Below are 16,543 nucleotides of genomic sequence, written 5' to 3' on the forward strand. Positions count from 1 at the left end.
GCAACAATTGAGCTCGACTTATACAAAGGATATATCATAAAATCGTAAATTTCCGTCGAATTTTAGGGGGTCGACTTATACACCGAGTCGACTTATACACCAGCAAATACGGTACTCATTTTCCACCATAGTTTGCAAATAAAATATTTAAAAAACAATGTGACTCAGATTTTTTTTCATTTTTTTTTTCTCTCAGTGTAGTCAAGTGTACCTATGATGAAAATTGCAGGCATCTCATCTTTTAAGTGGGAGAGCTTGCACAATTGGTGGCTGACTAAATACCTTTTTGCCCCACAGTAAATGATTAGTTATAATTAATTGCCTGGTACCCTTGTGGCGGGAGGAAACTTCTACAACTGCATCCTGCATTTCTGTATGTCAATTATAAGTCCCTGGTGTAGCTCAGTGGCAACTCGAAAAGCCTATGGACCCTCGATAGAGTGCGAACCACGGGCACTACCAGTGTTTTTCTTTTATGTCTGTTATTTTACAAATTTCTTGTCTACAAAAGCTGCGTTTAACTCTTACAAGTGGGACTCTTTACTCTTCTGATGGGGAGTTGAGCCCACACGCACACAACTTCCGTATTTTTGATGAACTGGTTTCCAATGACAAGCAAAAGATTTCAATACAATTTTAGGTTGAAAAGTTCAACCACAGTCTCTCTATGCAAGTCATTACAATAGAGGAAAATACATCTAATTGTCAACTCAACAGCAAAGTCCTTTGGTTGAATTCCTGTCACGCATGCGTAAAATGTCTTCCACGCATGAAGGCAATTACACATATGTAAAACAATACAAATGCAATGGTCATTACATACACATAGTGACACAACAACCATGTAATTTCCATTAATACATTTTATTACAGTAAAGATTTTGTTTTGCCCCAAATTGTACAATGGAATGTTACGATTCCCCTTCAGAAAGTTTGTTAAAAATGCTTAATCCCGTAATTTCCAACTAACACAGCCACGCAACCGTTACCAAATTGAAAGTTGAGGAGTCCAAGTGAAAGATAAACCAACATTCACCTTAGTCAGAATTATCAAAAACAACAAAAAGACAAAATGAACAAACGCCTGGTTCTTGTCAGGATGTGAAGGGCCCAATTTCACAATGCTTTGCAGTTTATTTGTAGTTTTCAGGGGTGGTCGTGGTTTAGAGCTTCGGTGTTTGTGGCCTACGATGAAGGTACATCTCCCTATTATTCAATTGCCATCACTTAAGCAGTTTAAGAGAGACTGAAAGGATGTTATAAACATATCAAAGTTGCAATAATCAAATATATTCAACTGGTGGATAGGTTCTGCTCTTCCATGTCAAACTTCAATGCCATGTGGTTGAAAGTGATGACAAATTAAACAGCAAATAGTAACGAAAATATCAACATTACAAATAAAAAGGACACATTGCAAAAATGAAGATGACTGCACATAGAACATACAATATTGCAAACATGTTCTTTTTGAGCTAAGGTCCAATCTGTTCTCGAGAAACCAAATGAGATATCGGAGCAAACAATGTCGGTAGTTTGATTGCTTATGATAAATACAATTAGAACTCTGGAGTTAATGAGAAGAAAAAGAAAGCAAGAACCCCAATCACCCATATCAAACTATTTCAATGCAATATTGAGCGTGAAGAAGCGTGGTTGTAGAGAATGCATGTTGAGCAATTCGAGTGATGACATTGCCTCGTGTTCCCGCAAGTGTTCGTGCCGGAGTTGTACTGACTGATTGAGTGTGATGTGACCTGCCCGCAACCTTCCTCGGCCTCCGTTTGGGACAACAACAGTATCACCGTAGTGCCACAATTTCAATTAAACGCTATAGATGATCCTCTCGCTCTTACAAACAAATTCATCACTGCAGGTCTGCCCCAGCACTTGGAGCGCAATTTGCCGGAGGGATGATGGAGTCCTGTTGATGTACACAGTCTGTGTAATAGTATACAGGGTGGGCAGTCTAGAAATTGTCAATCGTTCTCTGGAGCACAGATTTGGACTATATTTAGTGGGCCATTTTTTTATTTCCCTTTGCTTGGAACATTCTTACAGGATTTCATATTTGTCGACGACAAAGGAGGTCTCCGAAGAGAATCGAACTGAGGCGTCCCCATCTACGTGAGTCACTTTAGCAACCTGACGCGCAGAGGAAAAACAAAAGACGTTAATAATTTGTTGTTTCAGACAGAGAGCGAAGCATACAGACCTTAAAAGTACAGCAGAATGCAGAACATAATCAGGGTTGTGGGCAGGTATCAGCAAATCTGTTGTTTTTTTTGCCATTCTTTTGTGCTTTCTTTTCAAGTGAATCTTATTAAATAAAAATGTGACAATATAATAAATGAACAACTTTTTTTATATATACAGTGTATGGAATCAACAGTTTCTTAAATTCACATTGTTTAGCAGTAAAAAACGGTATCCTCTAATTTTATAAAAATATAATTTATTAAAATGTATTTGAAAATGATTATCATTCATCCATTTTCTATATCGCTTGTCCCCACGGGGGTCGCAGGCGTGCTGGAGCCTATCGGGCAGTAGGCGGAGGACACCATGAACCAGTTGCCAGCTGATCGCAGGGCACACATACAAACAACCATCCGCACTCGCACCTCGGGGCAATTTGGAGTGCTCAATTGGCCTACCAAGCTTGTTTTTGGGATGTGGGAGGAAACCGGAGTGCCCGGAGAAAACCCACGTGGGCACAGGGAGAACATGCAAACTCCACATAGGGAGGGTCAGTGGTGGAATTGAATCGGCATCCTCCTAACTGTGAGGCGGACATGCTAACCAGTGCGTCACCGAGGCGCCCTATTTTACTCATCATTTATTCATGTATGTTGTATTTATTTAATATTTATATTGCTTTCTTTATTCATTTATTATTTTATTTATTATGTATTATTTTATTCATTATTATATTTTTTTCAAAAGAACATGAGAATGGCTCCCAATACAAATCAGTACGTTTAAAGGGTGACGTTTGATGGCTATGCTATTTGATATGCAAAGCGGCGCAAAATATTAATTTTGATGCAAAAGCAGCAATGCAAAATCGCTTACTTCAAGCAACGAGTTCACATTGTTAAAAAAATATTTGATTTACTAACTGTCGTGGTAACATCATGCAATCATTTAATGTGATACGAGTTTCTGAAAAAAAATTTATCATCCCAAAACTGCGTTATCATGACAAACCTATGATATGGCAACCAAGGGTCGTAAAACATTTACTACCTCCTTTTGAAGACAAACTGTGCCAAATGATGACATTTATTGCTGCCTTTTCTTCATCGCATTTTGTATTCTTATTTTTTTTTCTCTTTCTATGTTCATATTCAGCAGTCAATCACTCAAAACATTTCCACCAAAGTTCATACCTGGATGTCACAGTAGTTGCGTTTGGACACAAAGGACACATTAACGGGGAAGAAGTCATTGGGTTGTCCACTAATGCTGAACTCCAGGCTGCCAGTCTTGTTGTTGGCATCGATGACAGGTAGGCACCACTCCAGAACATTTCGCCTGCTGTCGTGTTTGTACTCTCCATCCAGATCTCCGATCACAGGTGCACCCATGCCAGACCTGCACGGAGACATATGTCCCCTTATGTAACACACACATTGTGATGGCACCCACGGAACTATTCTTACAATAGAGATGACCAGATTAATATTGTCAGTTACGTATGTCACTATGGTATCCCTAAACCGTCCAAAAGGAAGATTTGATCTGCTTACGGCACTGGTATGGTAATGACCACGTCATTGAGTTCCAGGCTCTCTTCCTGCAGCTCGTATTCAATGTTGACGTCACAGCCGTTGCCACTCTCTGAAGGCCAGCAGTTTACTGAGGGATAATTCACACATTGTGAAAAGGATAACTAAAATTCAACAATAGTCACAAGTCCTTAGAAGGGTTGCCATGACCCAAGGAAGGAACAGAGGGAAAGGCGAACAGATTGTGAGATCAATATAAAACACTTAGGTTAACAAACAAGCAGAATTTAATTTGTAGTAACACCATAGCTTCTTTCAAAACACAAAATACCTAAAATTCCAATTAAATACTTTTAGTTGGAACAAGTGCAACGATTAATTGAATAGTCGACCAAACAATTATCAAATTAATTGATCATTCTTTGCATATATACAGCCCTTGATTAATTTGAAACATGGGTCTCAAACAGGGGGGACAATAGTTTGCGCCCCTCGCCTTAATAAAAACGTTTAATGTCAGTGTGGCTTGCGATTTTGATACGAATGGTTGTGTGCAGCGCTGATTCTAATTCTGATTCTGTCTTTTTGGGAGCACAGTGTTTGTGCGAAAAGCACTTTTCCACCTTGAACTTCAGTAAGTCCAGGTTCAGACTCACTGATGAGCATCTTCAAGCCCTACTGAAGGTCTCAATTGCTTCCTTCCTCGCGACCAATGTGGCTCAGCTATGCTAGAGGAACTGCATTGCCAGGTCTCTAGCAGCAAGTAGGCAGAAGACACGTTCATGGTAAAGTTGTGGTTTAATTTTGAGAACAGGGGTGTAAAAGCTTTTATCAGTGCATTAAAACATATAAAAAAAAAAAATGCGGCCCGGCCTCACCCCAGACTTTAGCTCCAGTGGTCCCCAGCTAAATTGTTTGAGACACCTGATTTTAAATTACTCAAATCCTTTGAATTTTAGCCTCATCATCAATAGTGAATATTCTGATTTTGTAATCCTTCAGTAAAGCCGAATGATTGTTTGTGTTTAATAAAATGCCGGGAGAGATCATCAGGTATGCCGTGGAAAATTAGTCAATGTCAATTATTGTGTCAAAAAACGAGGGCATTTTCTAATATAACAAAAATGTCTTGTTAATTTATCTATGATAACCTCATGTAATAGGCAAAACAGTAAAATACTCTTCCACTAGATGACAGAAGGTACACATTTAATCTATGCTGTATATTGGATCATTTTGCACAGCGGTGTGCCCTGAGATTTTATCTGATGTGAAAAATGTGCCTTGTCTCAATAAAGGTTAAGAAACACTGACTTAGATGGAGCAAAAAAAAAAAAAATCACTGTGTTGATGGTTAGTTTGCCTTCTGTGAAAGTCTCTTCACATACAATCCAAAACGCTGAATATCTTAACGACTGTATGTAGGCTTAGAGAAACATGGAGTGGGGCTTCCAAGTGAATATATGTAGAAGTAAAACAAAAGCGATAGAGAGAGTGCCATGACGAGTTGCCCATTTTGCCTGTTGGAGTGCTGTGGCGATTGATACTGTTTGAGCTGTCGATGTCTCAAACACCAGATCGATTTTCAAACTCAAATGGCAACACGTTTGATACTTCAGTCATTTGAGGCAATGCATTTGACGTACTGTACCATTAAAGTAAGTGACATAGGTAGGAATTATGAGATGCTCACAAGGGGTGGAGAGGAATTTTCGCAAAGCAAAAGAAAGTATACATGGGACGCCAAAACAAGTTGGTGGCCGAAAGTCATTTGTTGTGGCTTGCCACGAGTTAAATATATACTTGGGAAACACTGTGGCTGCGTCTTACTTCACAGAGCCCAGTTAATTCCGATATTACAGCTGATCACAAAATTAAAATGTGCATTTAAGAAAAGCATCACATTACCCAAGCCGGAAAACTTTTTGTGTATACAACAAGTAGCATAGGAACAAGTTGATGACATGGTTTGGACCCAAACTTGCTACTATTTAGTTTACTTTATGGCTGGTGTCTTTGGATAAAGGTTTAAAAATGTATCACATTTATTCATACAAGGTATAAATAAACACAAACAAAGCCATCACACGCGGTGTGATTTTCAGTAGCACTTCTTTGATTACACAGCATCCACGTGCACTTGCAATCAGAGTACAAACTTTGGACTTACTGGTTAAAGGTATGAGTGACTCGTCTGTGGTCTGTAGTCTCCATTTCAGCACGCCAACGTCGTTGTTGAGAGGGAAGGACTTCTCAGGGTTCTTCAGGCCAATCACAGAGTCTGATGTGAACAACTTCTTGTCCACATTTGGATGGGTCTAAGGGGCACATTTTTTTAGACTACCGATTTGTATTCATTAGTCAATTAGGGTGCACACACACTGCTTTGTTGGCTTTTTTTGTTGGCAATGATGCAGCATATTTCTACAAATAATTACGTTTGCCAACTTACTATTAATACTATTCTCACACCCTAACCCTAAACAATATTTTCATAATTTTTATGCAAGCCATTTCCCAGTGTGGCTAGCTTATAGATTTTCTTTGTTTTTTTTTTTTTTTAAATGTCATGCGATCAACCAGTAGTAGCTTACTTCCGTGGCATCCCTGACCACAGTTGCCGTAATGCTGAAAGCAATGCGACCTTGTAATTTACTAGTCGCACTGAAACATTTTGGCAGAGCGCTGTGTACAACCAGTATGGATCAACAAATTCATCAATTGATCCATCTATAAGGCGCTCTGCATTACAAGGCGCATTCTGGTTTCTTTAGTAAATTATGAGATTTTAAGTGTGCCCTATAATGCTGAAAATACGGTAGATTTTGGCTAGGCAACAAACGGATCTCAAGCTATGCTAACTTTAGCATTCTTGTGGTTTAACAGAAAGGAGTTTCTATTTCCAACTACAGTGGAGCCTCGGTTTTCAAACGTCCCTGTTCTCGAACAAATCGGTATTCGAACAAAACATTCGAGATTTTTTTGCTTTGGATGTCGGGCGAAATTCGGTTGTCGAACCTCATGAGATGAGCCGAGAGGACCCGCATGCCAAATGACTCCGTTTGTTATTACATTCCACTTAAGGTCCACTTAAATTTTGGAAGGTATATCAGGACTTTAAAAATATTTTCTAAATTTCAGCGAGGGCTCTGTCACAATAATGCGACTAGTGTGGTGCAGTTGCGCGGTCGGCGACGCGCTACGGTTGCGCGTTCGGCAGTGTGCTGCAGTTGCGCGATCGGACAAAATTAAGCTCATGAAAAAATGCTTAAAAAAGGCTTTTTTTTTTTGCTTGGAACAGATTAAATGTTTTTCCATTATTTATAATGGGAAAACATGATTCGGAATTCGAACAATTCACTTCTCGAACAGCCTTCTGGAACGGATTGTGGTCGAAAACCGAGGCTCCACTATATTACATATCATATACCATATGATATCTAGTCAACTAACACCATGCTGCTAGTTAAATTTAATAGGCATTTAAGAATATGTACCGGCACCCACATTCTCCAACAAAATATTAGTTCCTTTCTCTGGAACAATGAAGTGTGTGCCTGTATTTGTCAAAACACCTACTTGAAGCTGTAATCCTTTGCTGTCATTATTGATGAGAACGAGACGGATGCGTCCGTTCTTGTCATCTGTGACCCGGAGCGTCACCATGCCCAGCACCTCCATGTTTTGCAGCCCGCCATCACGACCACAAGTGAGAGAGATTTTCTCCTCAACTCTAAGATGTACACTGTTGAGTACAAACAAAATTTGTGAAGTGTTGTGTTGGGACGGACACACATTGAGTCCTAAATCGAAGCATAATAGACCAGCGAAACAAGTGATAGGTACTCCATACACTTTAAACTCTGTGGTATAATATACGAACTAAAAATGCATGGTCAGTTTCAAAGTATTAATTGCATTTTTGTTTTTTATATAAAACAAATTAAAAAACAAAAATATCGAACAACCTCTCTATGTTCACTGGTGGTGGTAGAGCTTTCGAAACATCTGAGCCTCTCTTCCCAGAGGATGGCATGATAGTTTCACCCTCCAACTTCAATTTGTCAACAAAGTTGTCCACCTCTTTCCCTTTTGCCCCCAGCTTGAGTGCTTTACTTGGTCCGCTTTGTCTGGAACGGGAGAGAAAAAACGGTTGTCAAACAAACGTATGGACCATTTACAAGACCAAAAAAGTGCAACATATGCTTTCCAACTGCGGATTTCTTATTTTCTTCACCTGACTGGAGTTGGTGTGATCTTGGGCTTTTCAGGCTCTACGATGGTTTCTGTAATGATAGATCCGGAGGAGATGCTGGTCATGCCTCCACTGCCAAAGCCCCCAAAAGCTGGCCCCTTCTTGCCGGAACGCTCTGCATCCCTTCTAGCCTGCTGCAGCTCCTTGGCCTTTCTCCTCATCTCAGCCTTGGCTTCTCTTTCCTGGGTCTGAAAGTTGATGAAATGATTTTAAATTTTGGGTGCTTGACTATATTGAGCTAAATCATGAATCACTTGCACTAATGCCAACTCTAAAAGGTTTCTGAGACATTTGTAATCAAAGCACAGCGTGAAGAGAAAGAAATACATACAACTGTTCAAGATGCAAGTTCGAGGGGAATTGAAATTAAAATGTGAAATGGTGACAAGTTGGCAGGGCTTTTCCATTTACCTGTTTGTCAATATAGAGTACCTTTACAAAATTATTTTCCTTCTTTGGGGTTTACAAAATGTATTCCAACAGTTTGTCAATGTCACACATCTAACTATGTCCCAAAAACATAACAATGTTGAACATTATTTTTTATTATATGTCCCAAAAATATAACAATGTTGAACATTATTTTTTTATTATAGATAACTTTGGTTTGGTAAAGTCTGTATTCACACCTGAGGCGAACCGAGAACACTTGAAAAAGTGGGTCTCGGTCCGTTTCTTTAATCCGCACCAGGATTCTGTTGCGTGTATTCACACCTGCACAAACCAGCGTTTCAATCGAACCCTGGTCCGTTTCAAGTGGACCAAACAGTCAGGTCTGAATACACCCTAAGTCCGCTTTGGGCCAGACTCAACAAGCGGACTAAGGACTTTTCTGATCTGAATACACTTTAAATAAAACAAAATATAAATCCAGCCTGAACAGGCCCTGACCCAACTTAATAAAACTCACCTCTCTGACAGCGCGGAAAACTTTCTCCTCATGGGAGTCCATCTCAGTGAAAGTGCGGATTTGAGCCAGGTTGACATTCTCTCTGTAGCCTAGCGCCACGATCTCATCAAAAGCAAAGATCAGGTCAAAACAGTGCTCTGAAATTTCACTCTCCTCCAGCACACGGCAGTATTCCGGGATCTGGACAGGTATAAAGGAGATACTTGACATCAGTTTCTTACATGAAGGTAAACATCTCTTGGCTGGTATGATTTGAGCAACATGTCTGAATGCCATGCGGCACCATGCTGCATCTAACAGGGTAGTCTTGGTGAAAGAAAAAAGATTCGCAATTTTGGAATCTTCAGTGTGTCTGTGTCTCTGTTGTGTCTGTTATTTTGAGTAGACCACACTATAAAGAACTGTGCGACTTGTTTGCAATGAAGTCACTCAAAAAAAAGGCATTTGTACACTGTCTAGCCGGGCTTTGGTGACTGCATACAGTCATTACCACAGAGTCTCAAGTGTCAGAGTTCAGAAAGAAAGTAAACATGTATCTAAGTCAGTGGTTCTTAACCTTGTTGGGGGTACCGAACCCCACCAGTTTCGTATGCGCATTCACCGTACCCCTCGCTAGTGAAAAATACACTTATTTTTTTTAAATTCAGGACATAGATGTTTTTTACTGGTGCGCAAAATGAGCCGTGCATGATCATCACCTTGTTCAAAGAACAAAACCAACACAATGCATGAACTCAACACATTACATACCTGCAAATCAGTGTGACTTCTGCTGTTGCCTTTGCGACACCAGTTCAGATATGGATTATCACAAACTTACACGAGGTGCTCGGACCTCCCCAGTGGAGGCTCTGCCGAAACCCGAGGCTTCGATCGAACCCAGGTTAAGAACTACTGATCTAAGTTATTGCAGGCCACTTTTGTCGTAATGCTCCTTGCTACAATAGTAGGAAGCAGGTTTTGGCCTCATCTGCCATTTCCCCCACAAGTTAGTCATCAACTGTCAGAGGACTAGCTCTAACAGTTACTGCTTAAACAAGTCAACAAAGTGGCAGTTCCGGTCATGTCACACCACCTCATCCAAGTTTGCAAATTATAAACCAATTACTAATATGCCATGCCCAATCAAATGGGCGAGAAAATTACAATGCATTCGTGCACAGCACTTGTATAAATATAGAAAAAAAAATTAAGCCTATTGATTGAAATGGAGGAATTTTGTTTTCCCCGAAATTGCATTCTTTACGAGTTGAAATTTGAATAATACCACATCTACTACATTGGGAGACCTTGACATGACAGCAGTGTGATTAGTACTTTTAACTTGGGTTGTCACAATACCAGAATTTCAGTAGTTGGTCGGTACCAATAGCTGTGATTTTCCACGATTCTCTATGCTAATTCAGTACCACGGTAAAAAACAACCAAACAGAATCCACTTACTTTTAAAACCACTAATTCATTTAAAATTGCTTAAATCGTGTCGTAAACTTTATATTAGAAAAGAGAAGCAGTGGCATAGAGCCTTCAAGACATCTATAAAAACAAGCAAGACTAATAATAACAATGTTTAACTATATACACTGCTCAAAAAAATTAAAGGAACACTTTGAAAATAAATCAGATTTCAATAGTGACAACAAAAATGTTGGATATCTATACTGATATGGACAGTTTAATGTCTCAGGAACAAAAAGATGCCACATCTTTTGATAGAAATAAAGGTTTTCAGCCTACAGAGGGCTCAGTATATAGACACCCCAAAAATCAAAGTGAAAAAATGATGTGGCAGGCTCGTCCATTTTGCCTAAATTCAATTTCTGCAACTCAAAATTATTTTCAATATCTTGTGTGGCCCCCACGTGCTTGTATGCATGCTTGACAACGTCGCGGCATGCTCCTAATGAGACAACGGATGGTGTCTTGTGGGATGTCCTCCCAGATCTGTCTAAGGGTATCAGTGAGCTGCTGTAAAGTCTGAGGAGCAACCTGGCGGCGTCTGATGGACTGAAACATTATGTCCCAGAGGTGTTCTATCGGGTTTAGATCAGGTGATCGTGAGGGCCATTCAATTGTGTCAATTCCTTCATCCTCCAGATACTGTCTGCTTACTCCTGCCACATGAGGCCGGGCATTGTCGTGGATCAGGAGGAACCCAGGACCTACTGCACCAGTGTAGGGTCTGACCATGGGTGCAAGGATTTCATCCCGATACCTAATGGCAGTCAGACTGCCGTTGTCTAGCCTGTAGAGGTTTGTTCGTCCCTCCATGGAAATGCCTCCCCAGACCATCACTGACCCACCACCAAACCGGTCATGCTGAATGATGTTGCAGGCAGTATAGCACTCTCCTTGGCTTCTCCAGACCCTTTCACATCTATCACAGGTGCTCAGGGTAAACCCGCTCTCATCTGTGAAAAGCACAGGGCGCCAGTGGCGGACTTGCCAATTCTGGTGTTCTATGGCAAATGCCAATCGAGCTCCACAGTGCTGAGCAGTGAGCACAGGGTACACTACAGGACGTCGTGTCCTGAGGCCACCCTCGTGAGAGTCTGTTTCTGACTGTTTGGACAGAGACTTTCACACCAGTAGCCTGCTAGAGGTCATTCTGTAGGGCTCGGGCAGTGCTCAACCTGTTTCTCCTTGCACAAAGCAGCAGATATCGGTCCTGCTGATGGGATGAGGACCGTCTACGGCCCTGTCCAGCTCTCCTAGAGTAACTGCCTGCCTCCTGGAATCTCCTCCATGCTCTGGATATTGTACTGGGAGACACATCAAATCTTCTTGCAACAGCACGCATGAATGTGCTATCCTGGAGGAGTTGGACAATCTGCTTAACTTCAGGAGGGTTGAGAAATCGCATCATGCTCCCAGTCGTGATAATGACTCTAGCTAAAGCCAACACTTGTGGAAAACCAGTTAAAAAAGATCAAGAGGAGGAACTTGAAATGGCCTCCACCTGCAAAACCAGTCCTGTTTTGGGGACCATCTCGTTGTTGCCCCTCTAGTGCACCTGTTAATTCCATCAACACCAATGCAGCTGAAACTGATTAACAACCCCCTGTGCCGCGTACCTGACCAAAACCTTATCAGAAAAGTGTAATTGAAGTCATGCCATACACTGATAAAAAACTGTTCCTTTAATTTTTTTGAGCAGTGTATTACAAAAGAACAGCAGTGGCATGGAGCCTCTCAAGCCTAATACCTCTCAAGCATTTGGCACATTGGCTTGTTCAAATCTATAATTGCTCCAGTTGCATCCGCCTTGAATGCAAAATATTTCCACACAGGACTCTTAGCGACTTGGCTTCTCAACAAGTTAGCGTGTTGGACCTCCACTCCCACTTCCAGAAGCCATTGTTATGAAAGACCGAAAGTTTTCTTCTTCTTCAGCGCCGCTGACTGCTGCTCCGTGCTGCTCGTATGCGTATACTGCCAACTTAAGTTACGGCAAGAATCGCAACAGCTCGCCGAGTGAAAAGTTAAATATTCGGTTCTGACGGTACCACAAAAAAGCAGGTAGATATATTTTTTGCAGGTTGGTACCGGAAGTATGTTCTTGTGACAACCCCACTTATAACAACTGAAGGCTTACCACACGAGAGAAGAGTCTGAGTGTTTCAAGGTCCTCGAGGATGTTGCTGTTCTTGGTAGTGATGAGAACCATGTACAGCTTCTCCAGTGGCTGGTATACATAACGGACACTGTCCGTTTCCACAAAGGTATGCTGCTTCCCTGTGTTCATCAGTTTTGGAAATGCAGCAAGGAGACCTTCAATTCGTGTCCGCGTCATTTCAACAAACTGCCGCGATACGATGGCCTTGCCAGCCTTGGTGCACACCGCCGCTGCCAACAGCACCTGAAGATACCAGGATACATGTATGTATCACACAACACTGTGCTGACAGACTGTCAAAACTGGTACAATATTGATTATCCATCCATTTTCTGTAAATGGTTTAAACTGCAATGCATAATATAAACAATTAAAATTGGCGTGTGATATGATCACTTTATTATTTTTATTTTTTTACATGAAAATTGTCGGTCTGGGTGGTGTCAGAAATGGCCAAAATTCACTTTTAATTGCTGTGGCAGACATAAGAACTATGCCTCTCTTCCAGCAGGCAAGCTGTAGGGGTATATTTATACTTATCTTATTTGTGACGCAATACTAACTTTTTGGCAGTCTTGGAATAAAGACAAGTTTGGAAAGTCAGCTTCGTGTGCTTCATACTGCCACATTACAACCATTTGACAGATTGGATTTTACACACAAGTTCAACGGTCAATTAGGAAACCACAATAAATACATAAATAGATCGATTACACATGACAACGCAAGTAGAGGTTGTCAAATTCATGTTATGTTGTGGATATTGACAACTCAAACCTACTTGGGACATTAACTAGAGGAGGTTTGAGAGGGATATGCACACTGACAGCAGCCAACGTTAGCAATGCTGCTAGTTACACACAGGAGCGAGTTAGTTCACCCCAGCACTGCCTGCACGCTCCGTTTCAATGAATAAAATAAAGTTCGCGTCAAAAAATAGAGCTCTACGAAAATATACGCGATGTCACTCAAAAAGTTGGGAGAATAATTTCGCTTTCGAAGACCTGTTATCTCGGTTTAGCCAGCTACTTGCTTAGCCTATGTTTTGAAGCCTAGGCCCAACTAAACGTTTTTAACTTTCTGGATGCAACGTTTCTTACTCACCATTTTTGTTTCTCTTTTTATAGAATGACGGCCTTCAGCTTCTTATCTGCGTTGCTTGGGTTTTGTTGATCGCTCCGAATAGGCAAGGTAAAGCGGTCCAACTGACTTGAGTAAGATGTGAGGTTGTTAGCTTGCCTGGCGTCAATATGGCAGCGGTGCAGAGCCACGTCTCCACCGGAAGTACAGCGCCAGCCAGATCAGCTCACACTGCAAATGTGTGACGTGGTCATTCAAAGCCTCACGTGATTCGTGATACAATGACAATATTACAAAATAACAAATAACAAGATTAAAATTAAATATTGTTAAAACCGTTATTATGTTAACTTTTTGGACATTTTTAGCAGTTTTTTAAGAAAAGTTACACGTTTCACTTCCTGACACGGGAGCCCTGTTGTTTGCCGTTGTCGAATCAGGTGTGGAGTTGCGTGAGTGATGTTCTGCCTTTGCTCCTAAACCTAGGGTGAACAGACGTGCTCTTTTTCCCGGACATGTCCTACTTTTGAGACCTAACAAAAAATTCCCGAGGGAATTTCAAAATCGTCCGGGATTTTGTTCGTCTCCCTCAAACATAATACGTACATGTAGTGTTAAGATGAAGATGTTCTGTTTGTGTACCCAGATGCAGTGATTTGTTTGACATTGAGGGGGCGCAAGTGTGCCTGGTGAGAGTTGAAAGAAGCCTCGAGCGTGTAATAGTTCCAAATAAAAAGCGGCTAAAAAGAGCCTAAAAGAAAAGCTTATTTTGTCTCCAACGCACTCTTTCCTCCTGTCAAACGGTACAAAGGCGCGAAGCTCAACATGTACAGTCAATAGAATTGCCACTCCGTTCCAATTCCAAGTTCTACTCTCTCTCTCTCTCTCTCTCTCTCTCTCTCTCTCTCTCTCTCTCTCTCTCTCTCTCTCTCTCTCTCTCTCTCTCTCTCTCTCTCGTGTAACGTCAGAGCTCCAACTTGGTGTCGTGGAGCCACGCCAGCATCTCTGGTCCCAGGTCAAAGAGGCCGGCCTCCGAGGGTGGTCTATATAGGGGGCAGGTATTGATGATGTGGTCAGCTGTCTGCTCGGGGTTTCCGCACTCACATGCCGCACTGTCCGTTAGTCCCCACTGCCGCATAGACGTGTTGAAGCGCCCAACACCAGTTCTTAAGCGGTTCAGTGTGGTCCACTGCTGGCGAGGTAGTTCGTCTCGTCCTATGGCGCCGTCTCCTGGTTCCCAGATGTAACGGTGCATGAGGGAGGGGCCAGCTGCCTCCCACTCCTGCTTCCAAGCTGCTGCCAGCCAGGCATCTCTGGAGATGTCTTCAGGGATGGAATTGAGCATCTCTTGTGCTGCCATGTTGTAGGGGTGGCGTGCCTTGAGTCTGCTTGGTGGACCTGGAGTTGTTGTAGTGTTGTGCAGGATGTGCCAGTTGTTATTTTTTGCCTTCCTGGCGAGAACGAGGGTGGCAGCCTCCCGCCGAAGGTTGGCCGGCGCTATTCCCGCAAGGACAGGCAGGAGGGACACAGGGGTGGGTTTCAGGCATCCTTTTATAGTTTGGAGGGTGTTGTTAATTGCCACATCCACCTTTTTGGCATGGGGGCTTCTGTTACAAACTGGAGCGCAGTACTCTGCTGCAGAGAAGACCAGCGCTTGGGTAGATATCCGCAAGATCTTAGCAGAGGCTCCCCACGTTGTTCCAGCAAGGCGGCGGATCAGTGCAACCCTGGATGTCACCTTTGCCTTCAGATCTTCGAGGTGTTGTTTGAAGGATAGGGTCCGATCCAGACGCACGCCGAGGTACTTCGGGGCTTGTTGAACCTCCAGGCGTTTGCCCTCAATGTTCACTGCCAGTTCTCTCCTTGCTTCCCTGGTGCTGAGATGGTATGATGCACCAACAGTCTTTCCAACGCTGAGCTGGAGACGCCACTTTTGAAGGTATGCTGCCATGGTGCGCATGTCTTCATTCAGGTCGTCTTCCGTCGCCTTCCACGTTGGTCGACTCAGCATGATGGCAAGGTCGTCTGCATAGCCATAATTTCTGGATGCTGTACAGGAGGTTCAGCATCACACAAAGACTGCTGGTGTCCATCTATCGGTGCTCCATAAGAGCATTCTAACATACTGTATATGTGTTTGGTACACCAGCTGCACTGCAGCTCAGAGGAAGAAGCTCCAAGGGGTCATCAACACAGCACAGAAGATCGTTGGCTGCCCTCTCCCCACACTGAAAGACCTACACAGAACCCGCTGTCTCAAAAAAACCCACAGAATATTCTGAAGGACACTTCCCACCCTGGCCACTCCCTTTTCGAACTGTTGCCATCAGGCAGACGCTACAGCTCAATTAAATCAAGGACTAGCAGATTCGCCAACAGCTTTTACCCTATAGCGGTAGTCACACTAAATGCCGCTTAAAAAAAAAGTCCCAATGATCATCGTCACACACACATCTGGGTGTGGTGAAATTTGTCCTCTGCATTTAACCCATCCCCATGTGATTTTAATCCAGCCCCAGAGGGAGAGGGGAGTAGTGAGCAGCAGCGGTGCCGCGCTCGGGAATCATTTGGTGATCTAACCCCCCAATTCCAACCCTTAATGCTGAGTGCCAAGCAGGGAGGCAATGGGTCCCATTTTTATAGTCTTTGGGATGACCCGGCCGGGGTTTGAACCCACAACCTTCCAGTCTCAGGGCGGACACTCTACTACTAGGCTACTGAGCTGATTGTAAATAAAAGCTGGTGGTAAAAAAAAGATCATCTGCTTTAATGAGCAGAAAACCAGCGGTAATCTACATGTATAAAATGTAGACATGTCTACATTTTAACTGTGCAATATGTGGGTGTGCAATTGCATGTCTTTTTTTAACAAAAATATGGGGGTGTGCAATTACATGTCACTTGTTTGTGTATGTTCTTTTGTGTTTTTTAGTTTGTATAGACTTTAGCTT

At 42.3% G+C, this 16,543-nt stretch overlaps 1 protein-coding gene across 1 annotated transcript; it reads right to left on the reverse strand.

Annotated features, from left to right (window-relative positions):
- Positions 1-845: 845 nt before the first annotated feature.
- Positions 846-13,813, reverse strand: LOC148394867 (coatomer subunit delta). Its single transcript, XM_088381163.1, has 10 exons — positions 13,617-13,813; positions 12,492-12,755; positions 8,897-9,076; positions 7,969-8,174; positions 7,700-7,861; positions 7,311-7,476; positions 5,902-6,049; positions 3,753-3,861; positions 3,393-3,597; positions 846-2,145 (listed from the first exon to the last, which is right to left on the reverse strand). Exons 1-10 carry the CDS (start codon positions 13,617-13,619, stop codon positions 2,056-2,058), a joined length of 1,533 nt encoding a protein of 510 aa, XP_088237289.1. The 5' UTR covers positions 13,620-13,813; the 3' UTR covers positions 846-2,055.
- Positions 13,814-16,543: the final 2,730 nt, after the last annotated feature.

This window comes from Syngnathus floridae, chromosome 7, assembly GCF_059516105.1.
Source record: "Syngnathus floridae isolate MCC-2025c chromosome 7, RoL_Sflo_1.0, whole genome shotgun sequence".
Lineage (NCBI taxonomy): Eukaryota > Metazoa > Chordata > Actinopteri > Syngnathiformes > Syngnathidae > Syngnathus > Syngnathus floridae.